A 23,621-nucleotide genomic window follows, 5' to 3' on the forward strand; every position below is an offset into this window, starting at 1 on the left:
AAAATTGATTAGAAACCGGAGATAGGTTGATTCAACAGAGCCATGTGATTAAGGGTGGGTGATTCCACCTAATTGTAAAATTGTCGTCGATCGATACTAGACCAATTTTTTTGTCGTTTTGGTATCTTGTGTTTGTATTTGAAATCTTGAGATTTTCACGACAACTGAGAGTCGTCAATGTGTCGAAAATATACAATGTGGCTCGAAAATAATCGAGTACGGGTCAATTGCATTAAAAATTCCTAAAAATTACCCGGTAGGTTAGGTCACGCTAAAATCGCGTCTAGTTGAAATTAATTGCAAATTAAACCCGATTTCAGAAATTGAAAGTTCTGTTATGTCATAATTCATTTTAGAAATAATGATGAGATTTTTTTTGCAAACTGTGATTTTCGGCGAAAATTCAAAATAAGGTTATTTTGGACTGGGAAAATTAGATGATTGTTTTTTGTCGCATTTTTTAAATTCAAGTTGGTTCAATTGATGAGGAAAAATGTTGAATTTGACGGGGACACTTTGGTTGGATTTATGGACATCAAATTGGGTTCAATTTGAGGGGAATTGAAGTGGATTTCGTCTAAAATTTGTAGGCCAAGGGGGAGACAATATTTTGGACCACTTGGGGAAGCTTCTAGGGGAATTTTGGTGTAGCAAAATTGGCTGAGGATAGGGCTAAAGTGGTGGGGGCATGTGTGATGAGTAGAAGAGGATATGCGAGGACTTGGGGTCAAAGGGGACCCTCCAAGCTACAACTGGCTTCATCTTCTTTAGCAGGCCCACTTTATCTATTGTTGATCAATCTTTAAGCTTCAAAAATCAGAGAGAAACCAGAGAGAGCCCCTGGCCCGTCGACCACAGCTGGAGCCCCCTGTCGCCATCGCATGCCCGTCGCTTGCCGTTGCACCGTGCGCCAGCCTGCGAGATTGTCCTGCTTGCCTCGCTCCTCCTCACTGTCTCTCGAGCTGCCCAAGCCATCGTCGAAGTCCCCTAGCCACTGTCCAAGCCGCCGAAACCGCCACTATCGTCCTCCTGACCCCACAACAGTCTCACCATCTCGCCGTGCCCCTTTCCTGAGTCGAGCAGCTCTCTCAGCCTGTTTCAAGGCCCATCCGGACCTTCGTTGGTGTCGCCGCAAGCTTGGTTGTCGCCCTCCTTCACGTCGCCGTCGCTGTGAACTCATCGGAACACTAAACTTGTGAATTTACTTGCTAAACTCTGCTTAGGGAGTCATGATGCTTAAGGGGTGATTAGTTTATGCTAATTAGGGATTATGTGGTTAGTTAGAATGGATTAGTGATTTAATCGCTTAATTATACATGTTAGGTGGTTAGAATAGACTAATTAAGGGTTAAATAGATTGTACTATTTATCTAGATAGATTTAGAAATTTTCTAGGTCCATTTAGGTGGTTAGATTAGCATTTCCGGCCTAAGTTTGCATTTATTGGATTTGTTGGTATTTATTTAATTATTTAATTTTTTCGAAAATTATATTGGGATAACCTGAGATAAGAATTTCGTGATAATTGCAATGGTGTATTTAGTTTATTCAATTGAATGCTAAATTGTGCAAATTGAGTAGTAATTGTAATTTTGGATATTTATTCCAAAATTGTGAAATTTGGATATTTAATTAGAAAAATCCTGAATGTCAGGTTTTGACACCGAAAATGGTTTTAAAGATTGTATCAGCTTGTGTAAGTAATAATCTATGTCAGCTTGTGTAAATAATAATATATATTAGCTTGTGTGAGCTTGCCAAGACATTGTCTCACCCCATCATTGGCTCATTCTTTACAGGGCAGCCCCACCAGTTTGTTACAGTCAACCTCGAAGGGTTACTGAGTAGGTGATTGATTTCCCTGTTCTCGTAGGCCATGGGGTTTGGGTCTACGAGCTCGTAATGACTATTGTTTGGGTCAATGAGGGCTTACTTGAGAGGGTACCTCATCGATTTAGGGCGTGATTTCGCTGCAGGCTCAATAAATACAGAGTTGGTCCCCTCCAGGGTTTTGAGGTCCCAATTATGTTAGTAGACACCGCTTTTGGAGAGGTTACAGCTAACCATCCCGATGGTGTTGTTGTGGACCCACCGCCCCAAGAGCCTGCGGAGTCCGAAGGATATGTGAACGTGTCCTTAGTGGACCATTAGACAGTTTCCTTTTTTTGAGGGCATAGGGTGCGTTTGGATGGGCATTTAAAAAGCCCATTCAGCCCCCAAAGCCCCTTTAGCCCAAATATGGGTGTTTGGCAACCAATCTCAATGAGCTTTCAAATGAAAGCCAGTCCTTGGGAACGCTGAAAACATTTTTTCTCTTCCTAAACTACCATAATTAATTTTTCATATTTTCGTTATTGCCCCCGTATTTATTTATTTTTAATTGAAAAAATGAGCGTCCCTTTGCCGACCGGTGAAGGGCAACGGCCGCCGACGCAGCCGGCTCGCCGGCGAAGGGCCAACCCTTAAAAAAAAAGAATATATATAGGACCGGCGAAGGGTTTAGCTGAATTTAAAAAAAAAAGAATATATATTATACCCACCAAAGCCCTTTGCGAAAGTTTTCTTTACCAAACGCACATTCAACTCAAAGTTCATTTGCAATTTTTTTTTACCAAACACAATTGCATACCAAACACAATTGCATTTTCCCCAAGTAGCTTTGGGTTTTCGGCATTTGCATTGGACTCAAAGCCCATTACAAATCTTTGAACCAAACGCAGCCATAGACTTTTGGTTGTGGATCTCTGTATATAAACCGATGTGTATATAAAAGTGTTTTGGTTGTGAAATTGTTCCTGCCTTTCTATCCCGTGTTGGTTGTTGTCAGGAGTATTGTTTCACTTTCACATATGCATTAAAATGAATGGGTTGGTGACGTGTCATGGAATGTCGCAATTTTATTAACCACCGAGAGATGTGCGTGCACTCGATGATTTGGGGTGTGACAATAGTCGTTGCTCGCCATCGTCCGCCACCACCATTGGCGACTATGTGAGGAGATAAATTTTGTATCACTATCAAACGAATTTATAAACGAATTTCTATTATCGAAATAAAAATTTTGTATTCTCATTAAATATGTATTTTTGCTTAAAAACTCATCTACTAATAGAATTAGAAAAATCTATTTCTTTTATAGAAATCAATTTTCTAGTCAGAATGTTATTATTCGCATCCTTAGCTTTCAATTTTGGGGTCCGACTCTTATGCTTTACAGAGAGGTAGGTAAAAATTTAAAAGTGAATTGACCATTAGAATTGGACAGATAAAAAAAAAAAAATACTTCGGGTCAAAGTTAACTACCGGATGACCGTTGATATTTTGTTATGCGACACTTGAAAATTGGGGCCAATGTTCTTCCGGACAACAATTTCGGACCTGCAAATTTCTCGTTTTCTCCTTTTTTATCTGATAAAAAAAAAAAAAAAAAAAACCCGTCAAATAGCACATAGCAAATTTCGGACCTGCAAGTTGACCCGAACACAAGAGGCGAGAGAGACAGAGGATGGCCGAGGAGCCTCCGCCGGCAGGTTCCTCCTCCTCTGCCGCCGCCGCCGCCGCCGCCGACGGCGGCCGAGCTGTGAAGGAGTGCGAGAAGATGATCCAGAGGAGCCTTCGAAGTAACGATCCATCCCCATGCAAATTTGCCATTTCCCACGCCTCGTTTGCATCTCTTCATTTTCGCGCGTCGGGATAAAAATCCCACCTTTATGCGCCGAGTAGGGTTTAGGGTTTTAGGGATTTCGCCTGTCTCGTTCCTTCGCCTTGATTGCTCGAGATTTGACGCATTGTGAAATAGGGAAGACAGCGTCCTATTGCCATGTTTTGTGTGTTCCATTTCCCTTTTATCGATCCTTGTCCGTTTCGAAGTTGGGAGCTTGAGGTCTATGGAATTGCCTTGTCGTCTTTGGATCTACCGTTTGAATTTCTCTCCTTGTCGTTGAGCAGCTCCAATGGTGAGATTCCTGAAGGAGCAGCTGGAGAAGGCGGGGTGTGCGTTGGGGGACAACTTCATCAAGGCCGTTAACTGCGACGGGCAAGTCAGCGGCGGCTACATGCCGGGCCTAGGGGTATGAATTTGAATTACCTGCATACATCATTTGGAAATGAACTCGATCCGTGTGTGTACGCCTGTGCTGTTTTCTTGCTACTTTCATTTGATGGGTCTAATGCTAAACTCTCAAAGTTCTGTTCGCATATGATTCGGTGGATCTGTTAGATAATCACCTTGGTGGTAAGAGCAGAGGAGTAAAGAGGCTGTTGTTGTTTGAGTTGGTCAAGCTTATAGCTTGTATCATATTTCAAGCTTTTGAAGTCTGATGAGCTTGTCGGGTGAAATTTGGTTTTCAGTTTTCATCCTCGCGTGTTTCTTTGACCCTGTTCATCGGAATCTCTTTTTTCTTTTTCAATTTTTTGTATTCCTTTGTTTGATGTAAAGAGCTGTCATTCATGAGTGCCACACTGCTTTCTAGATAGTCGTGTGTAGTAACCACATGGAACTCCAAGATGATGTAAATCAAGTAGTCATACACGAACTCATTCATGCATATGATGAGTGCCGAGCTGCAAATTTGGACTGGAGTAATTGTGCCCATCATGCCTGTAGCGAGGTACGATAATCAATTCTTGTAACTGCCATTTGATTTTTGGGAGATGGAGTCTTTAAACAGGACTGTTTATATCTTTGGCGAATATGTCCGATGATTAGATACGTGCCGGCCATTTAAGTGGTGATTGTCACTATAAACGGGAACTATTGCGGGGTTACATGAAGATACGTGGTCATGAGCAGGTAAATTGAAATTTACTTGTCTTTCCCCAAAAATCCATTTCCTGATATAAAAAAGCCTGAAATAGGGAGTACAATGTGCTCTTTGTCAGTTTTTAAGCATTTGGAATGTGTATGTGTACCTGGATGCAAATTGCTGTATAGGGCCTAATTGCCTTTCATTCTAGTGAAGTGAAGGCCCTTGGATTCTCTACTAGTTGCAGTGAATCTCAGGCATCTGAGCAACTTACCTAGGCCTATACGTCTCCACACTCTATCATTGAAGGACTGCTGTCTGTCAAGTCTTACAATATCTAAGTGTGCCATATGCGTTTACAGTATACTTGTGTGGTTTTATTTGACGGTTGTGTAACAAAACATTCTTTCTCGTTTGTTTCTCTGATTGGAGAACTTCTTATGGAGCTTTACTTCAGAATTTTTTGCAATTAGGAAACATTATGGTCCAGGCCATGACAACGGTGATGCTATCAAATATTTAAGCAGAGGCAGCATAAAAGGAATTTAGATGATCAAGGAGGCTTGCATTTTCTTAGTTCAATTTGGGACTAGCAGTCAGGAAAGTCTGTAGAGAATCAGATCACATGAAAAATATAAGCAGTGGGGATCTTTCAATTAGTTGCCTATGGACCAACAAAAATGCTGTTCATAATCTGAGTCCAGCTCTCATGTTCAAACCCAAAAGGAAAAAGCAAAGCAAATCCTCATACTGAAACTTGTGCAGTAAATTTTCCTAGCCTATTTACTTCATTGAAATCTAGAAATCCATTTGACTCGGGTCAGGTCGTGACCATTATTTTCTCGTTAGTTACTGTCTTCTTAGACAGCTACTGAATGGTTAGCAAACTATGCTTTGCAGTTTAGTTTTTCAGCACTTTGCACAGTGCTCTTTCAGATATGATCTTCCCTTTCCATACTGACTACATGAGCAATGCTTTGTACTTTTTGAGCGTTTGATTGATTATGTTTGGTCATGCTCATCTTGTCTTGATATTTCTAAGGAATGTGTGAGGAGAAGAGTAATGAAGTCGGTTACTGCAAACCCTCACTGCTCAGAAGCCGCTGCAAAGGATGCGATGGAAGCTGTGTGGGATGTCTGTTACAATGATACAAAGCCATTTGACAGAGCTCCGTGATTTTGTGGTTTCTGGCGCTTGTTGATGCCCATCAAGTGGAATTACCATTCTTAGAATCTTTCAATGGACACTGGTGCATATCGGAAGGTGGATCGAATCTTTAGTCATAGAAGGGTAGAACAACCAAAATAAAGTCTCCATGGTTTCCATTGTCTTTACTCTTTTTTCTTTTCCCAATCAAATTGTTGCAAGATGAGCATCCCACAATTGTCTATTGTTTACTGCTTTCACCCAGCAGCATTGGTGCCAATTTTTTAGGTCAAAGGATGACACAGTCTTTTGTCCATGAGTGTGCTGGAGTAGAACATATCGAATTTTGTTTATTGTACTGAGAAAAGTTTTTACTCTTTGAAGAAATTGATGCTCTTGCTCATTCTGAGCTTATATTATCTTTATGGCGTTAATTATATTCTGAAAACTGGATCTGTGCTGGTTGAGGGGTTCATAGAAGCAAACTAACTTCACAAATTCTGCGTTTGCTTGCCTCAGTTTTGTTGCATTATCACAGATTATGAAGTTCAAATCATGTTTTGGTTTGAGAACACAGACATCACTCAAAAAGACTTTTGCCGAGGTCTATATCATTTACCAAACTCAATGGTAAAATTAGAATTCATGCTAAGGAATATACTTGAGCTTGACGCAATTCAGATAGGGAAGACTTTGTGGAGTCCATGGCGACTTGGGAAATGAACAAGGAAAACCAGCATTGGGGTCACTGGGTGTTCAATTAACGACAAAAACCTCTTTTCTTTTTGCCATAGTGATATAGAGATTCCAACAGCCAGAGCCAACTACACAACCAGAGAAAAACATAATCCAAGAGATAAATCAATAATCCCCACACAACCAAGGTCATGCATAAAATTATACAATGGTATTATATGGCAAGATGGGATGATCGTGTCATCGTGTTTCGCTTCTGACATCTCGCTTTTAAAATCTTTATCCATTCCGTATCCGATCCAGCCGGTCGACGCTCTTCCGTGCCTTTTCCAACTGATGATCAATGCTCTTTCTGGATTTCTCGTGGCAATCCACACTTCTCCGGGACCTTTGCATGTGGTCAAAAGAGATGCGTAATTTCTCTAGCTTATCAGCGCTGAGACCCTGATTTTTCAGCTTCTCAGGCCTGTCTGTGCTCTTCCTCGGCTTCTCTCTCCTGTCGGTGCTCTTTCTAGACACTTCGTACACATCAGTGCTCTTGCGGGGCTGCTCGAACTGATCTGTGCTTTGCCTGGAGCTGTACCTCTGGGAAGGAGACTTCTCGACAGTAGTTATGAACTTTTTAAGATGCCTTATAAATTCAGGATAGAGCTCTAGATCACAGTGATTTCCACCTTTAATCCATAAGGGTTCATACTTCTCCTTACACAGTTCCCACAGTTGCTTCCCGTGGGAGCAATCAACAACTTCATCAGCAGTTCCCTGTAAATGGTATAAATTACTTTAAGCATTCTTCTGTACAAACATGAGAGTAAACTAGGTCTTCAACTGCAAAAGAACAGAAAAAAGGAAGCACGCAAGTCGAGCAGGATAAGCATGTTAATGGTATCTCCAATTTCATATAGAGGTCCCATCACTTTCTTCACTATGATATGCCTACTCCTATAAGTATTGCCTTAACTTAACATTCTCTCGCTGCAATGTTTTTATCCTCCTATTACTGAAACGATGACATTCTGGGAATTTCTTCATAAAAATAGAAGGGTCTGGAGTATGCTTTCTGTTTCAAGCAAATGATATAAGAGGAAACAACCAACCGAATGCAACTTTCAGCTGGTGTTGTATAATTTTCCACTGCCACAAGACCAGACTAGACCTGCTAATTTGCATGGGTACTTGCTTCCAGAGTACTGTTTACAGAAGGTACAGCCACTTCTCTTAAATAAATGAAAACTGCACAGAAGTCATGTCTAGATCATCTGCAGGAATTAGATGGACCACAATGCGTGTTCTGACAGTGCATCTACTCTTCAATTCTCTGGTTTGTTTTCACCGCATTATTAGCTAAATTTTCAACGGTGTCAGATCAGAGATGACACGAAAAATGTCCCCTCATCCCCTCCACTCTAATGGACCGTAGGTTCTACATAACGTGTGTAGAATATTTTATCCTCGAGAAGGAAATTTCATTGACATTACGGTACCAATGAAACTTCTCCAAACAAAGCATTCACATTTTTGTGAACCTCCAAAAGATAATGGAGGGGGGCGTTCCCCATGCAGCAGTTTTTCGTTACAGGCCATAATATTATCATCCGACTGTCAACACCAAAGCAATAACAGCCAATACGAGAGCCATTCTTCCACTCGAATATGGCTCCCCTGCACATGATGACATGGAGAAAGCATTGGGTCAGCATGTTATGGGTAATACATCTATACCATGGGATCCAGTGGAACCCACCATACTCAATGGTCCATATGCACATTAGCGCCTCTACCAAACTCCCTTAACAATTTCTGAACGACCTGTCATGTAGAAAAGTATTGCTATTACTTGCTTATGATGTCAGCACTGAAGGTCAGCTGACAGGACAGTATCCAAACATGATGTCTCCAGAGGCATGCTGTGGATCTTACATTCCTGGAATACTAAAGAAAGGGTAGCAAATTCCCGATGAAGAAGAAACATGATTACATGTTTGAGAACTCAAGCTTCAAAGAACAAAGAGAAGCAGCGAAAGGGTGGTATTAGAATGTGAGAAAAGACTAAAGAAATTATGGCACTTGGTTAGTTGTCTTCACACAAAGAATTTTTGCATAATTTATAAAAACCAAATCGTTGTCATCCTGATTCCATGGAACATAAAGAGAAGAATTTGCATTAAATTAATTCACGCATATGGTGGTTTGCCAGTCAAGCACAATATAGCCATATGAAGAAATATATACTCACATGAATGATGAGGACTGGACAATTAACCAGTGGAATTTTGTCAACATTCTGCCAAGCAACAAAATTGTCACTTCAAGTGAGCAAAAGAATTAATCCTTGAGCAGGAGAAGAAACAGAAATATTAAACCAAGAGTATCACTACCTTGTATATATCAAACCAGTATGTACGCTTTACAGGATACATGACTCTCACGCCAGAAAGTATAGGGCTATGCAAAACGACAGCTCTTAGCTGAGGCAGTCTTGCAGCAAGTTCCACAGTGGGGCCACTACCAACAGATTGTCCATAAAGGATAATATCTTCCTGCTTAACACCATAACTCTCTTCAAGACACTTGTAAGCAGCTTCTATATCTGCATAAGTATTCTGCTCACTTGGCTGCGACAATGAAAGGGATTGGCTTCAGAAAAGCTTCTCTCTTCAAAATAAAGCTTTTAGCTTCCACAGAAAGCATATTAAATGTACATCATACTTATTTACTTGATAAAATTTTCTTCAGATTCTAACACACCTTTCCAGATGATTGTCCATACCCTGAATAATCATACCTGCGGAAGTAATGTTTTTCATTAGAACTAGCATCATTCATTGGAAATTAAATTATGTATTCTGCGATACATGCTTTTGAACATGGACATGGAGATCAATATTTTCATATCCTAGAGAGGTTCATGAACAAATTTGAAACCTCTGAAGGACTCAAGCTTAGATGTTCAGTGCAAAGAGTAAGACTTCAAGTTGAAATAGAAAAGATTACTTCAAAGCTACAACGGTGCAAGCTGGCAAATCTCACATGACTTTTTCTGTTCATATGCATTCTTCATACAGAGTTTACATAAAAAATCAGTTGAATAGAGCTTATCAAAGTCAGATTCCAAGAGGCAGGTGTATTCTAAATTTACTGAAATTAGTTTAGCTACTTCTAACTTTAAATTATTTCCAAAATATAAATTTTCGCAATTATGAATGCCATTAAAGTTAAAAAAAGTATGTCAGACCTTTATATTACTTCGACTGCACAATTGATGACTTTAACTAAATCGTCTGGCTATATACATATCTCATAAATTAAACAAACGACTGACTTGAATGACACTTCTATGGACTGCTTGCACATGTAGACATTGCAGGCTGCAGAGAAAAGACATTGACTGACTTTCTGTGATTTAAAAACTAAACTAACCTCTAGAATATTTTCACAATTTTTTTTTTTTACCTAACCTCTAAGAGAGTCAATTGTTAATGTAAGACACGGGAAAGAGGTGTTTCCAACTGGACAGAAGAAAAACTGAGCTTTGAGTGAGCCCCTCCTGATTACAGTGAAGACTAGTCCATTGCCGAAACACTAAAATAGTCTCACCATTCACTGTAAGCTGATGATAATAAAGTAAAAGATCAAACGTAGCTATACTTCTAAATCAGGTAAGCAGAACAAGAAAACAATGGATAGGAACCCAATTATCCAAGCAACATCATCTTCGAAATTTGAATCCACCAGTGGACAACGAGTCTAGCTTATCGTTTCTCCAAATACTTCAATCAGCTCAACTCCTCAACCATCGAGGCCACAAAAGGGCTCTAAACAAGAGCTAGATACCAGATCAACTGAATCTCCCATAATTACCAGCTCAAAGCTCAACATAATCCCCCGCAAATTCTCCCTGCTTACAAAGAAAACCACCAGCTACGCAATTCCACACAACAGCAAGAACCAGAAAAAGGGGAGCCGCCCAAAAATGGAAAGAAATGAAAAAGAAGAAGCGAAACCCAGATTCAGGAATAGCCCAAGAAGTCCAAAAGCAGCAACCACCCAGCTCAAAAGATCACACACCAAGAACGAGAACCGTCAAAAAAGAGGCCAGCGAGCTACGAATATTATACCCCATGAGATTGACGCGCAGGTGGATGCTCAATTCGATGAAGAGCTCGTACATCTGGCCCAGATCGGCGGCGTTGCCGTGGGAGTAGAGGAGGGTGGAGGTGGCCATGGGGTGCCGCACGTACACCGCCACAATCTCCGTCCCCCGCCGCGTCGGCAGCCGCAGCACCTCCACGTTCTCCCGGTGCGGGAACGGGCTCAGCAGCAGCAGCCCCGTCAGGTCGTCCGTCACCAGCTTGTACGACGGCGGGCTCGGCGGGAAGAAGGCGAACTTGGCCGCCATCGAAGACGTCACGCCCCCCATGACGACGACGACGACGATGATCGCCCAACGATCACTCCCTCACTCCCTCACTCCCTCACCCCCTCACTCCCCCACTATGCTCTGCTCTTTCCACACCAAGAAGAAGGAGGAGGAGAAAAAAAAAGCAAACTTTCCGCCTTTCCCGGCTGCACAACGAGTCATAAAAAAACGGGCTTTTCTTTTCTGGCGAAATTCAGATCGACAGCCCTCCGTCCCCTTTTGCCTTTTCCATGCTTTGCTTTTGAGCTGAACTTGCGAGACAGAGAAGAGAGAGAGAGGATGAGGTTCGTTTCTTCGTTCTTACTTAGAAGGAGTAAGCGTTCGGTGCTGTTGGGTTGTTAAAAGAAAGATTTTTTTTTTTTTTTTTTTTTTATTTTTTTAATATTTTTTTAATATTTTAATATTCTTATTTTCTAAGCTGCCTTCCATTTTTTATATTTTTTATTTAAAAATGTAGGTCGGAAAGGGAAAAGGAAAGGGGACGGACCATTATTCAACGCAGGCGTTTTGTTTTAATAATTTATCTTTTTGCCCTTTTGGTGGGGTCCATTTTGCAAGATGTTTTGATTAACTTCACTCCTTCACGCCTTTAGGCTTGTAAAAAGGAAATAAATGAGGCTCCACTCCTAATCGTTATGCACCGAAATGATGCAGAGTACCAGCTCCGGGACGTCTTTCCGATTCAGGCGACGGACAGCGACACAATAAAGCAAGCGTCGATCGAAGAACAAGATCGAGTCGTCGGATCACGACTTCGACGTTGAATTATCGAGATGCGTAGACGAAATTCGCAAGGATCCGGATTGTTAAACCGAACAAGCAAAGTATATATATGCTTGAAACCGTCACCAACCCATTTTGACATGTGCCAAATTTCAACTTGAGCCGGACCGGGATTTCATAGTGAAAAACAAAATTCGGATCAAACCCTTTTCAGAGGATCCGGCCAAAAGAGATAAAGAGGAGAAAAACAAGGATTCCTAAGCTCTATCTTAAGACAGATTAGATGGCTGGCAATTAGACTGTACTTAATTTGTGATGTTGTGTCCTTAGTTGTGATACAGCACGCAAGTGACTTTTTGGGCTGAGTTATCAAAGGGGAGGGAGTGGCGTGTGCAAGAGAAATTAACAGTTGAGGGCAAAAGAAAATTCAAATGGAAGTGGGGATCTGCGCAAAGAAAACATGATTAATTTTGTACTATGATTGCGATGGACCCTCCCTTTGTCAATTACGTGGATTAGATTTATCGACCGAAAGGGATGGTTAAGTCTTACGGGTCCAGCTGGAGCAAAATTGGACCTCGTATTCCACTCCGATCCGACCCATGCCTCTCCTCATTTTTTCACTTCTCAAAGGTATTCCCTCGTTTATATATTATAAGGTATAACCACCTAATTTATAAATTTGATTTGCCGATTGTTAAATGACCAAAACGAAGATTTATTTGCAATTTTTGATATCTCTTATCATCGTGCTATGCACAATTGATGATTTGAAGATCGAATATGTCTTCATTAAATATGTTTAACAAGAATTTCAAAAGCGCATCATAATTGATGATTTGAAGATCGAATATGTCTTCATTAAATATGTTTAACAAGAATTTCAAAAGCGCATCATAATTGATGATTTGAAGATCGAATATGTCCTAATTAAATATGTTTAACGAGAATTTCAAAAGTGCTCATTAACAAAGAGTTTGTAACATACGTTCACCCCTAGACAACGGCACTTCAAGTAAAGACCATAGCTTTTAACATATTGAAGGTTTTGCTGTCCCTCTCGACTTTATGCCTAATTAATCAACTTTGAAAAACAAAAAGGGCCGCCTCTAGACAGAGATGTCCGAATGTGCTGATCCGCAGTTTGAATGTAACTCGGTTCCACGGCTCCAAGCATCGAATACTTTCCTTTACTGGCGAACTGAATTCCGTATACTTCTCCGCCTCTATTCCTCTATTGTGAATTTTGTCTCCCCGATTCTCTAGGACGTGAATCAAGTCGATTACTTTTGGAGAAAAAGAATCGAATTCATCCTTTCCTTTTTCCTAACGAGCGAATTCTTCTACACCGAAAAGCATCATTGCATTAAAGAAATGACAAGAATAGGGAGGAAAACACCGAGGCTTGATGAAGACGGTTTGGCAGAAACAGAAACACCCATTGACCGGGAAGCTCAACAGTCGCCATCCCAAAGGTCGTCAAACAACGTTAAAGGATTCTCGTTCCCTTTTCATACTTTTCAACTTTTCCCATCCCAAAAGAGATGCCAAAGAGACAGCACACACCAGTAGCAAACAGCATTTTCCAAGAGGTGAAAATCCCTGTACTAGACCATGGGTAAATCATCATGTTCTTTTGTCTGGTCCTCGAAAAGAAGATCTGATGGCAGTAAAACTGCCAAGTCTTTGACCGACCCACCTCATGTATCTACATATATAGTTACTGCTCCATATGTGTACAGCACATGCACCCCAACCAATTCTCCAATTCATCATCAAAGGCATTGAGATTATCAATCGTCATCGTCAATCACCAAAAATCGTCCCATAGGCTCAATTTCAATCACGAGATAAGAGGACACGCGAATCCCGCATTTGCCTTATCAATGCAGCAACTGAATAGCTGTCTATCTCATTGAACAAATAACCGATGTACCCATGTGATCTCCACCGGTTCTAAGCTAGCTCACAGACAATTTACCTTTCGCTTTTGATCAGTGCAGGACTACTATGCGTGGGAAGACGACACAGCAAATTTACCTCGACATCTAATCAAGAACATGATAAGGGAGATTTCATTTATTAAAGACGTATCAAGACAAACAGAAAGGGGATTGCGAGAAAGTAACCGGATCGCATGTGCTACATGTTTAGTCAGTCAAACTAACCTGGTGGACCTCATGATATGAAAACATTTTCTACTTGAACCTTTCTGGTGGTAGGCCCTGTCTCCACAGTGCAAATGCAATGCATGATCCCCCACAACTTAGGGGACCCAAATTCCCGGACTAAGGTCGAACGCGGGTCATTGGCAAGAGCACCAATTATTCCCATAGAGAATGTGACTAAACAACAACCAACGTAATTAATGAATAACGAGGAATGAGAGCAGGAACAGGAGGAAAGCATGTTCATATCATCACGGGTCCCAGAAAATTGAGGCAGGTAAAGAGAAAGGAACGGGGCTCACTGCCACCTTAATCCATCTTCTCGTTCTTCCACTGATGGGATGACAAGACATGTCCCTCAGCAGAAACATAGATGCAGATCTGAGTGGTTCATATTGTTACCATCGTAGTATAGATATGTAGATTCAGCTCCTTTCAAGTACTTGCAACCAACGATCCATCGAAAAGCCAGAGAATCAGCCAAACGGTTAAGCATTCTCAGGTAAAAGCTATTTCTTTGAATTGCTTATTGAGCTCAGATATGAATAACTACGGACAGATGCAATAACATGGCTGGCAGTGGACCAACGGATAATCATGCAATTTTTTTAAACTAATTCTTCCACACAAATCCCCCATAGTAAAGTCACATGGCCGATAAGTAGGAGCATCAGAAGGAACTGATAAAAGTTCATAATACTCTTGCGGGTATGGAAGCATGATATCAGCAGGTTGTTGTTCATCCAGCGATCAAAGACCTTTTGCAACCATACAGCTCAGCTCAGCTAAATCAATGAAGGTATGCCCTGGGGTCAACGGTGTTTAATTACCTAAACCTGATCGAAGTATTCCAACTAGAGTTGATCGGTTCCGGACTTGAAACTTAAAATTTATCCCGTTAGAACCAATTCTCAATTTTTGAAACCTGGAACCTATACTATATGTCCTATAACCTATCCTTTTTTTCCTGATCCGGTTCTAGGGTCTACCCAGAAATCGGTTTCTCATCCTTTTTACTTCAGTTTCTCTAAAAACCGAGACAAGCAGTAGTTACAACAAAATGGTATGAGCAACAAAACGGCTCAAATTAAATTATTGATACAAAAAAAAATACAAATATAAAGCAATAGACAAGTCATGTTCATTCAAGAAAGGTAAATCATCTTCTTCCAGCATCATTAAAAAAAAAAAAGGTTCTAATCGTTCCTGGATGGGCGCGTGGGTGCAACATCAGATTTTTGGAATACCAGTTGCACAACCCGAATTCCAACACTCTTTCAAGCTTATAGGGCGAGAAGTTTATCAAAGAAGCAATCATGGTCAATGCATAAGCATTTGTCCACTTCATCTAATCAATACCCTATCTATGGCTCTTTCTCTACACTTTTGCAAGCAATCCACGTAAACAAGACAGCTATAAGAGAAAAGGACCAGCAGTATACAGTATAATCTTTAGGTAAAGGGCACTCAGGCAACCACCATCTCTCCACCAATTTAGCTGACAACTATTTCATCTTCCCTCAGTCTAACTCTTATGCCTTAAGTTATATAATCTTTTAATCTTCTGAATATCCTCATCATTCCGCAACTCCACTGATATTTCCACGATTTTCCCAATCATATCTTCTACTGATAGCCTGATACACTGATCTACTAAGGAAATTTTCAAGCAATCAGTCTAAGTCCAAGCACCTGCCTTGGCCTCCATACTGCCACAAAGAGTGCTGTGAAAAGCCACTATTCACATGTACGATACAAGTATATTTGTGCTCTTGCAGGCAAAGTACAGCCAAACATCCATTCAACACACTGAGCGACTGACAAGCTGACCTTCAAAGATCCAGGAAACACATCTTGGATACTTCAAAGGCAAATTAATGTGCTCATCATTGTCTTCTTAGCATTCAACTGAGGTTTGATGATTAAACTCATTCCGAACTTCAGCACCTTTTAATCCACTATGTGTATGCACTCTCATGGTGTCATGCATTATAAGGTAATGAACCTTCCAATTGTTAACAATGTGGCCAATCTGATCTTGTAATACTGAGTCTTTTACAGTGGCTATCTCATGTTGTCAAACTCCCATTTGAACTGACCATGCTGATACAGAACTGCCCAACAGCCACTCATATATTAGTATGCACCAAATTAAGATGCAGTATAGACGTCCATTCCGCCAGTATTACAAACGATATGTACTCTTGGGTAGAGTGCAGTGCACTATTTATGAATGAACATGTTACATACATGAGCATGGCATGGTCAACCCATCGGCATAAAACTTGGAGTTCATTAATTCTAATCCTTAAACTATCCAACCTTAACTAGGGAACTCTATTCCCACCAATACAAAGCAAGGACGTGAACAATCGTGTAACAATTACTCAGCCAAGCACCACCTACGTTACCATCTGAAGGAGCACACCTTCAGGCCCATAAGATTTGCCATACCACTTAGGCAAACTGACCACGGCCAGACCAAGTAGCCACAATGCTTCATTTAATAGAGACACCAAGAACCCACGACAACAGATGCACGATGCACATTCAGAAGAAAGATACACAAATTTCTTGCCTTGGCAACAGGATAATGCAGAAGAAAGAGTGGAAAAGCTGATGCACCTGAGGTAAGGCAACATTCCCAACGGCAGAACATGAAACAAAGCACAAGAACCTTACAAACCGCGCACGAAAGATTAGGCAATGGGTGCAGATCAAGATAGAGTATACTCAATGGTGAAGGCAGGCGCAAAATTAAGAACGAAAAACTTATTTTCTCCGCCCAAAATCCGTCCGTCATACAAAACATAATGTCTCAGAAAAACCTCTAGAGCAAAAATCAGCTCAGAGCCACCCAATTTCAACATCGAACGATCTATTCCACCCCTCAGAAGGATTCAAAACAGAGGATAAACAAAATCTAATCAAGTCATGTGAATCGTAATGGCCTAATGATCCAAGTACAATTCCCCCGGAGAATACCTAGGTCTGCCTCCTAAGCCGCTTCCGGAGCTTCTTATACTTGTGCTTGTTCATCTTCCTCTTCCTCTTCTTCTTCACGCTGTCGGCCCACACGGCGTTCGCGTCGCTCGAGCCCGCGCCATCCTCCTCTTCGCTCTCGACGGGAGAGCCGGAGGGAATCGGTCCTAGATAGAGCCCGAAGGGATAGGACGGGAAGACCGGTGGGGGAGGAGCTGAGGCCCCGCCGCATTCTCCGTCCGACCGGAAAAACCCCAGAGCGGGCCCAGGAGAGGGGTTTTCGGCGGCGACCCGTCGACCGCCGGCGGCGGCGGCGGCGGCTGGAGTTGGCGTGAAGTGGCGGCGACCTTTGCGGAGAGCGATCTTCTGAGGAGTCTCTGCAGAAGAGAAGAAGAAGAAGAAGAAGAAGCCGCCATTGAAGTAGCAAATCCTGGGGTTCTCTCTGTCCCGATGCACGGCGATTTTGAGACGCGAGAGGGAGAGCGGGGATGCCTAAAACGGCAGTCGGTCGATAAGCCGCACGTCGTTTCGGTCGTCCGTGTATTGTCTCTGGGCTGACCACGTCGTCCTCCTCGGACCATAGTCAGTCATCGGTCCACACTAAACTTTTGGTAACATTATATCCAATTTTTTGTCCCTAATACTACGTTAAACCACTTATTTGAGCTTCCTTAATTTTGCTTCGAGAATGCAGGCTTTTGGAGGCAAACCTGAATACTCTTCTAATTAAGTATGGCTTTAGAATTGTCGATATGATTTGATAAGAGTTTTCCCAATGTTTAATTGTATGGAATTGCGGTCTCAAAGATGTGTGTTGAAAATTTTGCTTGAAGAAGCGGCGGTCAGCCCGGCGATTCTGTTGTTTCTCGACCCAATTTGTTGAAGGGTTCTTTTTAATGTAACCGAGATAGAGCACATGTCACGTGATTCATAGGACGATAACGATGACAATGACAATTTCGAGAAGACTACAAATAGGGATAAGTGTTCTACAAATCGTAAAGCTTATCATGAAAATATAATTGAGTACTCAAACTTTTAAAAACTACAATAAAATATTAAAACTTGTTATAATAATGTAATCGAGTTCTAAAATTTTCCAAAAATCTTATCAATGGAATGACTTAATTTGACAAACTTAACAAGTTTTAAGACTTGATTGTTGATTGTACTTTTGTAATAAGTTTTAAGATTTAATTGTACTTTTTGAAGATTTAAGTCATAGGATTTCAAAAGCGCTTAATCCTAAAGATATAAAAGAGGGAAGAGAAGAGGGAGTGAAGAATTAACTCAAAAGAGGTTCACGCTCCCTGTTCTTATTTAATCTCAAACATCAGATGTCGATCAATGGACATCATCCTTCACCTTCCAAACACCAATCAAAACAGGCGAATTCAAGCACACGCATGGCTTTTTTTATTATGTCCCGCAAGACGATTCATATATGCCCCCTCCATAGGAAGGCTATTGACCGATTGGTCACTCAGATGGTGGGAACAACCTCATCATGGCAGCAGGCGAAGGTGGTGAGCTTCTCCATGCGCCTCTGGCACTCGGGGCACCGCATGCCCTCCGGGATCCTTCCCCCCGCGCTCTGGAACTCGAACCTGCAGCACGGGAGTGTCACGTCGCGGATCTTGTCGTGGTGATCCTTGAACGCCACGTCGTACCCCTTGGTCACCACGTGCTCCTTCCACAGGTCGTACTCCACCAGCGCCGGCAGGACCGTGGTCCCGTGCCCGTTCACCGCGATGGCTGACCCCCGGCTTAGCAGTGCCCACCCCCCGGTCTTGTCGAAGCTGAGTATCCTCTTGATCTGCTGCATCATGGGGTCATCCTCATCCGCCTTCCCAAGTTGGATCTTCGAGAAGAGCATCGAGTCAAGCCGGGTCCAGAAGTACCACACCAAGGTCAGGTCCTGCCAGGTGGAGCTCAGCTTCTCAACGTTGATGGTCGCAATCACTTGCCGCACCTTCTCTCGCTTGCTGCTCTTGCCCACATAGATCATCTCCAGCGGAATCCTTGCAGCTTGCGCGGACCTGGCGTGCCGCCGCGGTGAACTTGCGGATCCACTCGATGTCATCGCCACCGTACAGGAATATGTACTTGCCATCTCTGATCTGATGAGGGAAAAAATGAAGATCTTAATGTCACAGACCATTGAATTACTATGATAAAAATGCTAACTTGACATGATAGTGAGTTACCCAATTCAGAATTGTTGGATCCATGCCATCCACAAGAAGCTCAAGCCTCCATTTCTCTTCTTTCCAAAGAGCCTCCTCTCTCAGTGTAGTGAAAGGGAAGGCATTGCTTCCCCAAATCCACATCATGTGAATGGCATTGGGGGACACAACCTTGCCTTGTGGGTCAAGCACCACGAGGATCGGCTTGTTCCTGAAGTGCCACTTCTCCTTGACGAACCGGATCACCAAGTCGTCGATCAGGCTTGGGTGGTACACGGTATACCACGGCATTGAGGACTGCAGGGCCTCGAACTGCTTCTGCATTGGACCGGTCCACTCGACCGACCGGTCCACCATGGGGATCCACACCAACTCATACTGGTGGATCTCATGCCGGATTGCATGCAACTTGGACTCGCTGTGGATCTGCTCCAGGATGGACAGCTCCTCCTGCGAGATGTCCACCCCTGAGATCAGCAGCAATACGTTCTTCCTCCTCAGGACTTCGAGGTTGACCTGCATGTGGCAAGATAGAACAGAAACTCGTGGTCAAATCATTTTCGATATGAAGGGTTCACGGTTGTTGCATGATGGTGAGATTGGCTATAGAGATCGAACCCGTTGTCTTGTAGACCCCTCAACAAGTGGCAGAACATCGTCCTTGGGATAAATCAGAGCCTTCAGAATCTTCATATTGTCAATGTGGATGGTTTCAAAGAGGTTCAGGAGAGACTTATAGGCGTCGAGACGCCGCTTTTCCTCTGCGTCACCGTTAACTTAGTTAAGCCTTCCTTGAAAAGGTTTCTCTCTCTTCAATCACTATACAAGAAAATAATAGAGGGTCTATATAGATCGGTGGCTCATTTATTACCAATGTGTTGGTAACATATGCCAATTTGCTTCTGCAAATGTTCATATATGTTCGTCAGTTTGTGAGCCAAGGTCGATAGCTCCCATGCCTCAGTTGTGGATGTTATGTACCTGCAGATTCTCACTTCCATGTTATGATTTCATGTGGGTGGCATCTACATAAATCCTCATTCAGAGATATACTTTCAGTACTATGATTAACTCTGCTGTTAACCCATCAGCTATTTAATGCTTTCTATCTATGCCTTATAATTGAGTGCGACTAGAGAAGTTGAAATAGATTGAGAGCGCATACTCAAGGCCATAGCTAGTGAGGCTGGTGATCTGGCCATAGCAAGCCACAGCGCTCCTTATGGTCCAGTAAACGGCAGTTGGGACGTGATTCATGGCAGCTGACAATGCAGGGAACTCGCTGGAGATGTAAGCTGAGGGAAGCTCCTTGAGGTCGACCACGCACTTCGTGACTTTAAGCATGGCCTGGATGAGGCTGTTGAGCGCGTCGAACCGGGACTTGAGCACGCTGGAGTACTCCATGATCATGGGCAGCTGCTTCAGGGTCGCCATCAGCTTGGCGAGCTGGTTGGTGGAGGAGACCTGGGCCAAGAGCCAGAACTCGCCATAGTTGAAGGCAAAGGCCGCCAGTGTCAGCACCAGCTTGGCGTCCCACGAGAAGGGGGCGAGCATGTTGCATATGGCGAGCGTGGTCGAATGTGCCTCGCCCCCAGTCAGCGCCTTCGCGTGTAGCTGGGGATCGGTCGCCAGCCAGCAAATGTCAGTAAATAGACTTGATTTTCAAACAAACAATTCGACCGCTCTTCATTTAATTTCGTGGCAGAATTCGAAATCAATGAAGCACAACATAAAATTTTTCATAGACTACCTCGCTGGAAACCCGTTCGATGATATAGGACAATGCGTCGAGTAGGTCGGTGTCGCTGGCCCGGTAAGTCTGGTCCTCCATGTTTTCTGTGTGTGCTGGTGATCCCTATACCCAGCAAGAGCCATGCATGCGTGATTTGGAATTAGAAACGAGAGATTATAGTACTCTTAAAAAATACAGATAATTGAGATTAATTATTTTCGTGATTTTGCTCGTTCTTCGTCAGAAATATGGCGAGTGATACTAAACTGGACAAAATCTCTCCTAGGTAAATAAAGGCATATCTGTAAATTGTCCTCTAAGCATTTGATCCAGCACACTGCAAGAAGGTAGAAAAAAAAGATTATTCCTACTCCATTACCTCGGCGGCAACAGCGTCAACATTCAAGGTCGAGCGGTTGAGGATGTCCTTCACGAGATGGAGGAGCGGCTTCACATCAACCTCGCGGCCATCCGGGGCGTGAGTCTCCTTGATCTGCTTCGTCAACACGTCCTCATCGGACATGGTGATCATGCTCCGATCCCCGCCCTTGATCAGCCTCTGCATGGAGGGCGGCATCATCTGGCCGGTCGTCGTCATGGCCATGACGGGGTATGTAAACTCAAGAGAAAATACAAAACTGGGGTTTTATGAAAGAGGAGGAGATGTAATTCTATCTGGGTTTTGGGTGATTGATACAGCCCTTAGTCGGGTCTATTTATTGGCATGATAGGTGGAGTAAAGCCTGGGGATGAATCGACTTCCTTGCTTCCAATTGTAATTTGATGTTTTTTTAAGTTAAACCGAAGCTTTGGCCTCTCTTTACACTTTGTCCAGCCTGGAAGATACTTGGGGACCATGCATGGGGCTTTTCTCTGTGGCCATCTTTGTGGAAATTTGATTAATTTCTTCCAATAATTAAATAATGAACACGGATGAGAAGTGATTGGGGAGAGTAAACTTGCTCAAAAGAGTAGTGCAAATGTAAGGTTTACATATTAGCTTTTCGTGCCAAAAAGTAGTCCTCCTTAGCATATAGTCAGGGTATGATTTTATTTAATCAAAGCCCCTTTTGCTTTCCTTGAAGTAGATTTGAATAGGCAATATCCTTTCTTCTTCTTTTTCAATCTTTTATGACAAGTCTTCAGTAGATTTATTGATACGATAATAAATTATGAGGAAATTTTTTTATAAAAAAAATCTTGAACTTACTATATAGATGCCAATTTGATTTTATTTTTTTAATATGACCAATTTAATCTTAAATCTTTTAACGAATTGTTAATGTATTCATTTTGGCTAATTTTGGCTGGTAATTGCTGATGTAGATACTAATTGTCCTACGCGGCATTAACGGCATTGACGTGGACAATTTTCACATTTTTTGAATTTTTTATTCTTTCCTTTCTTTTTTTTTTTTTTTTCCTACCGTGGCTTGGCTACTAGACTTAGCAGAATGAAAATAGGAAAGGAAAAGAAAAGAAAAGAAAAGAAAAGAAAAGGTAAAAAAAATTATGGAAAAATTGTAAAGATTGTTAACATTAGTGCCGACTTCCATGTAGGACAATCAACATTCAATTTATCGATTTTCCCGTCAATGAAGGACTACATTGGCAAAATGTTAATAGGTTTAGGATAAAATTTGACAAAGTTGAAAAGTTTTGAATTGAATTGACATTTATATGAATCACTGGGCTACTATTTATTGATTGGTGACAAATGATTATTTGCTTCTAAAAATGTTCATTTATGTTCTTCAGTTTGTGATCCAAGGTTGACAGCTCCCGTGCCGCTGTTGCGGCTGTTATGTACCTGAAAATTCTTAGTTCCATGTTGTGATTTCTTGTGGGAGGCATCTATGCAAATAATTATTCGTAGTTACATGGATTAACTCTGCTGTTAACCCATTAGTAGAGATGGCAAAATGGGTCTTTGACCCATATATGACCCAATTAAATCATAAATGGGTCATATATGGGTCACTTGTTTTTTTGACAAAAAGTAGTTAAATGAGTTTAACAATTAAAAACTTTGATAGGTGGATCTTAAGTGGGTCTTAAATGGGTTGGATTTAGAACCCATTTTCAACCAAAACCTCACAATCTCTCTCTTCCCTCTTTAACTTTATAAAATATTTTTTTCTAGTGGTCGTGACAGCTAGGCGAGCCTCGAGGCCATCGTTGGGCGAGCTCGATGACTAGCCAGGCGAGCCTCGAGCTCGCCATCGTTGGGCGAGCTTGAGCTCGCCAAATTTGGCGAGGCTTGAGCTCGTGGCGAGCCTTGAGCTCGTCGAATTTGGTGAGGTGGAGGCCTCGCCAATGTCTGATGAGGCTTGAGCCTCGCCGATCTTGCGAGACTCGAGCTCATCGGTGTTGGGTGAGGCTCAAGCCTTGCGATTTGACGAGCCTCAAGCTCGCCGGTGTCGGCGAGCCAAGCGAGCTCAAGGCTCACTTATGGCCGGCCGTCATCGTGGCCGGCGACCAGCCAAAGAAGAAGAAGAAAAAAAAAGAAAATGAAAAAGAAATTAAAAAATATATTTAAAAATTAAAAATAATTAAAAAAATTTTTAAAAAATAAAAAATAAAAATCGAATTTTTAAAATAATAAAAATTATAAAAATTGTCCATTAAATTGGTGTTGTATAAAAAATATATATATATATATGAAATAAGCTTTCTTAAGTTTAGTTAAATGAGTCGGGTATGGGTCAAAAATTTTGCATTGTAATAAATGTGTCATAAACGAATTAAATGGGTCAATTTGGGTCGGACCATTTATGACTTAACCCACCCATTTAGCGGGTCTACCCATTAGCTATAGAATG

General features: G+C 42.0%; 2 protein-coding genes and 1 non-coding gene across 3 annotated transcripts; 1 reads left to right on the plus strand and 2 right to left on the minus strand.

Moving 5' to 3' along the window:
* The first annotated feature begins 3,445 nt into the window (after nucleotides 1-3,445).
* Nucleotides 3,446-6,311, plus strand: LOC104419188 (mitochondrial inner membrane protease ATP23). The gene is made up of 5 exons (XM_010030764.3): nucleotides 3,446-3,620; nucleotides 3,949-4,070; nucleotides 4,473-4,610; nucleotides 4,709-4,792; nucleotides 5,788-6,311. The coding sequence occupies exons 1-5, from the start codon at nucleotides 3,506-3,508 to the stop codon at nucleotides 5,920-5,922; spliced, it is 594 nt and encodes a 197-aa protein (XP_010029066.1). The 5' UTR covers nucleotides 3,446-3,505; the 3' UTR covers nucleotides 5,923-6,311.
* Nucleotides 6,312-6,612: 301 nt separating this feature from the next.
* Nucleotides 6,613-11,321, minus strand: LOC104419190 (alpha/beta hydrolase domain-containing protein 17B). Its single transcript, XM_010030765.3, has 5 exons — nucleotides 10,707-11,321; nucleotides 9,337-9,373; nucleotides 8,967-9,203; nucleotides 8,825-8,872; nucleotides 6,613-7,350 (listed from the first exon to the last, which is right to left on the minus strand). Exons 1-5 carry the CDS (start codon nucleotides 11,006-11,008, stop codon nucleotides 6,868-6,870), a joined length of 1,107 nt encoding a protein of 368 aa, XP_010029067.1. The 5' UTR covers nucleotides 11,009-11,321; the 3' UTR covers nucleotides 6,613-6,867.
* Nucleotides 11,322-18,166: 6,845 nt separating this feature from the next.
* On the minus strand, nucleotides 18,167-21,479 carry LOC104419194. Its single transcript, XR_005546569.1, has 7 exons — nucleotides 21,179-21,479; nucleotides 20,818-20,922; nucleotides 20,233-20,681; nucleotides 19,939-20,048; nucleotides 19,686-19,828; nucleotides 19,089-19,583; nucleotides 18,167-19,001 (listed from the first exon to the last, which is right to left on the minus strand). It is a non-coding gene; the product is annotated as a protein SIEVE ELEMENT OCCLUSION B (transcript).
* Between the last annotated feature and the right edge of the window lie 2,142 nt (nucleotides 21,480-23,621).

Source organism: Eucalyptus grandis, chromosome 9 (assembly GCF_016545825.1).
Source record: "Eucalyptus grandis isolate ANBG69807.140 chromosome 9, ASM1654582v1, whole genome shotgun sequence".
Taxonomy (NCBI): Eukaryota; Viridiplantae; Streptophyta; class Magnoliopsida; order Myrtales; family Myrtaceae; genus Eucalyptus; species Eucalyptus grandis.

Coding starts and splice junctions, on each gene's coding strand:
- LOC104419188 (XM_010030764.3), top strand. CDS start 3,506: ATGGCCGAGGAGCCTCCGCCGGCAGGTTCCTCCTCCTCTGCCGCCGCC. Junction 3,621..3,948: donor GATCCAGAGGAGCCTTCGAA/GTAACGATCCAT, acceptor GTCGTTGAGCAG/CTCCAATGGTGAGATTCCTG. Junction 4,071..4,472: donor GCTACATGCCGGGCCTAGGG/GTATGAATTTGA, acceptor ACTGCTTTCTAG/ATAGTCGTGTGTAGTAACCA.
- LOC104419190 (XM_010030765.3), bottom strand. CDS start 11,008: ATGGGGGGCGTGACGTCTTCGATGGCGGCCAAGTTCGCCTTCTTCCCG. Junction 9,374..10,706: donor CTGCGCGTCAATCTCATGGG/GTATAATATTCG, acceptor TTACTTCCGCAG/GTATGATTATTCAGGGTATG. Junction 8,873..8,966: donor ACTGGTTTGATATATACAAG/GTAGTGATACTC, acceptor GTTGCTTGGCAG/AATGTTGACAAAATTCCACT.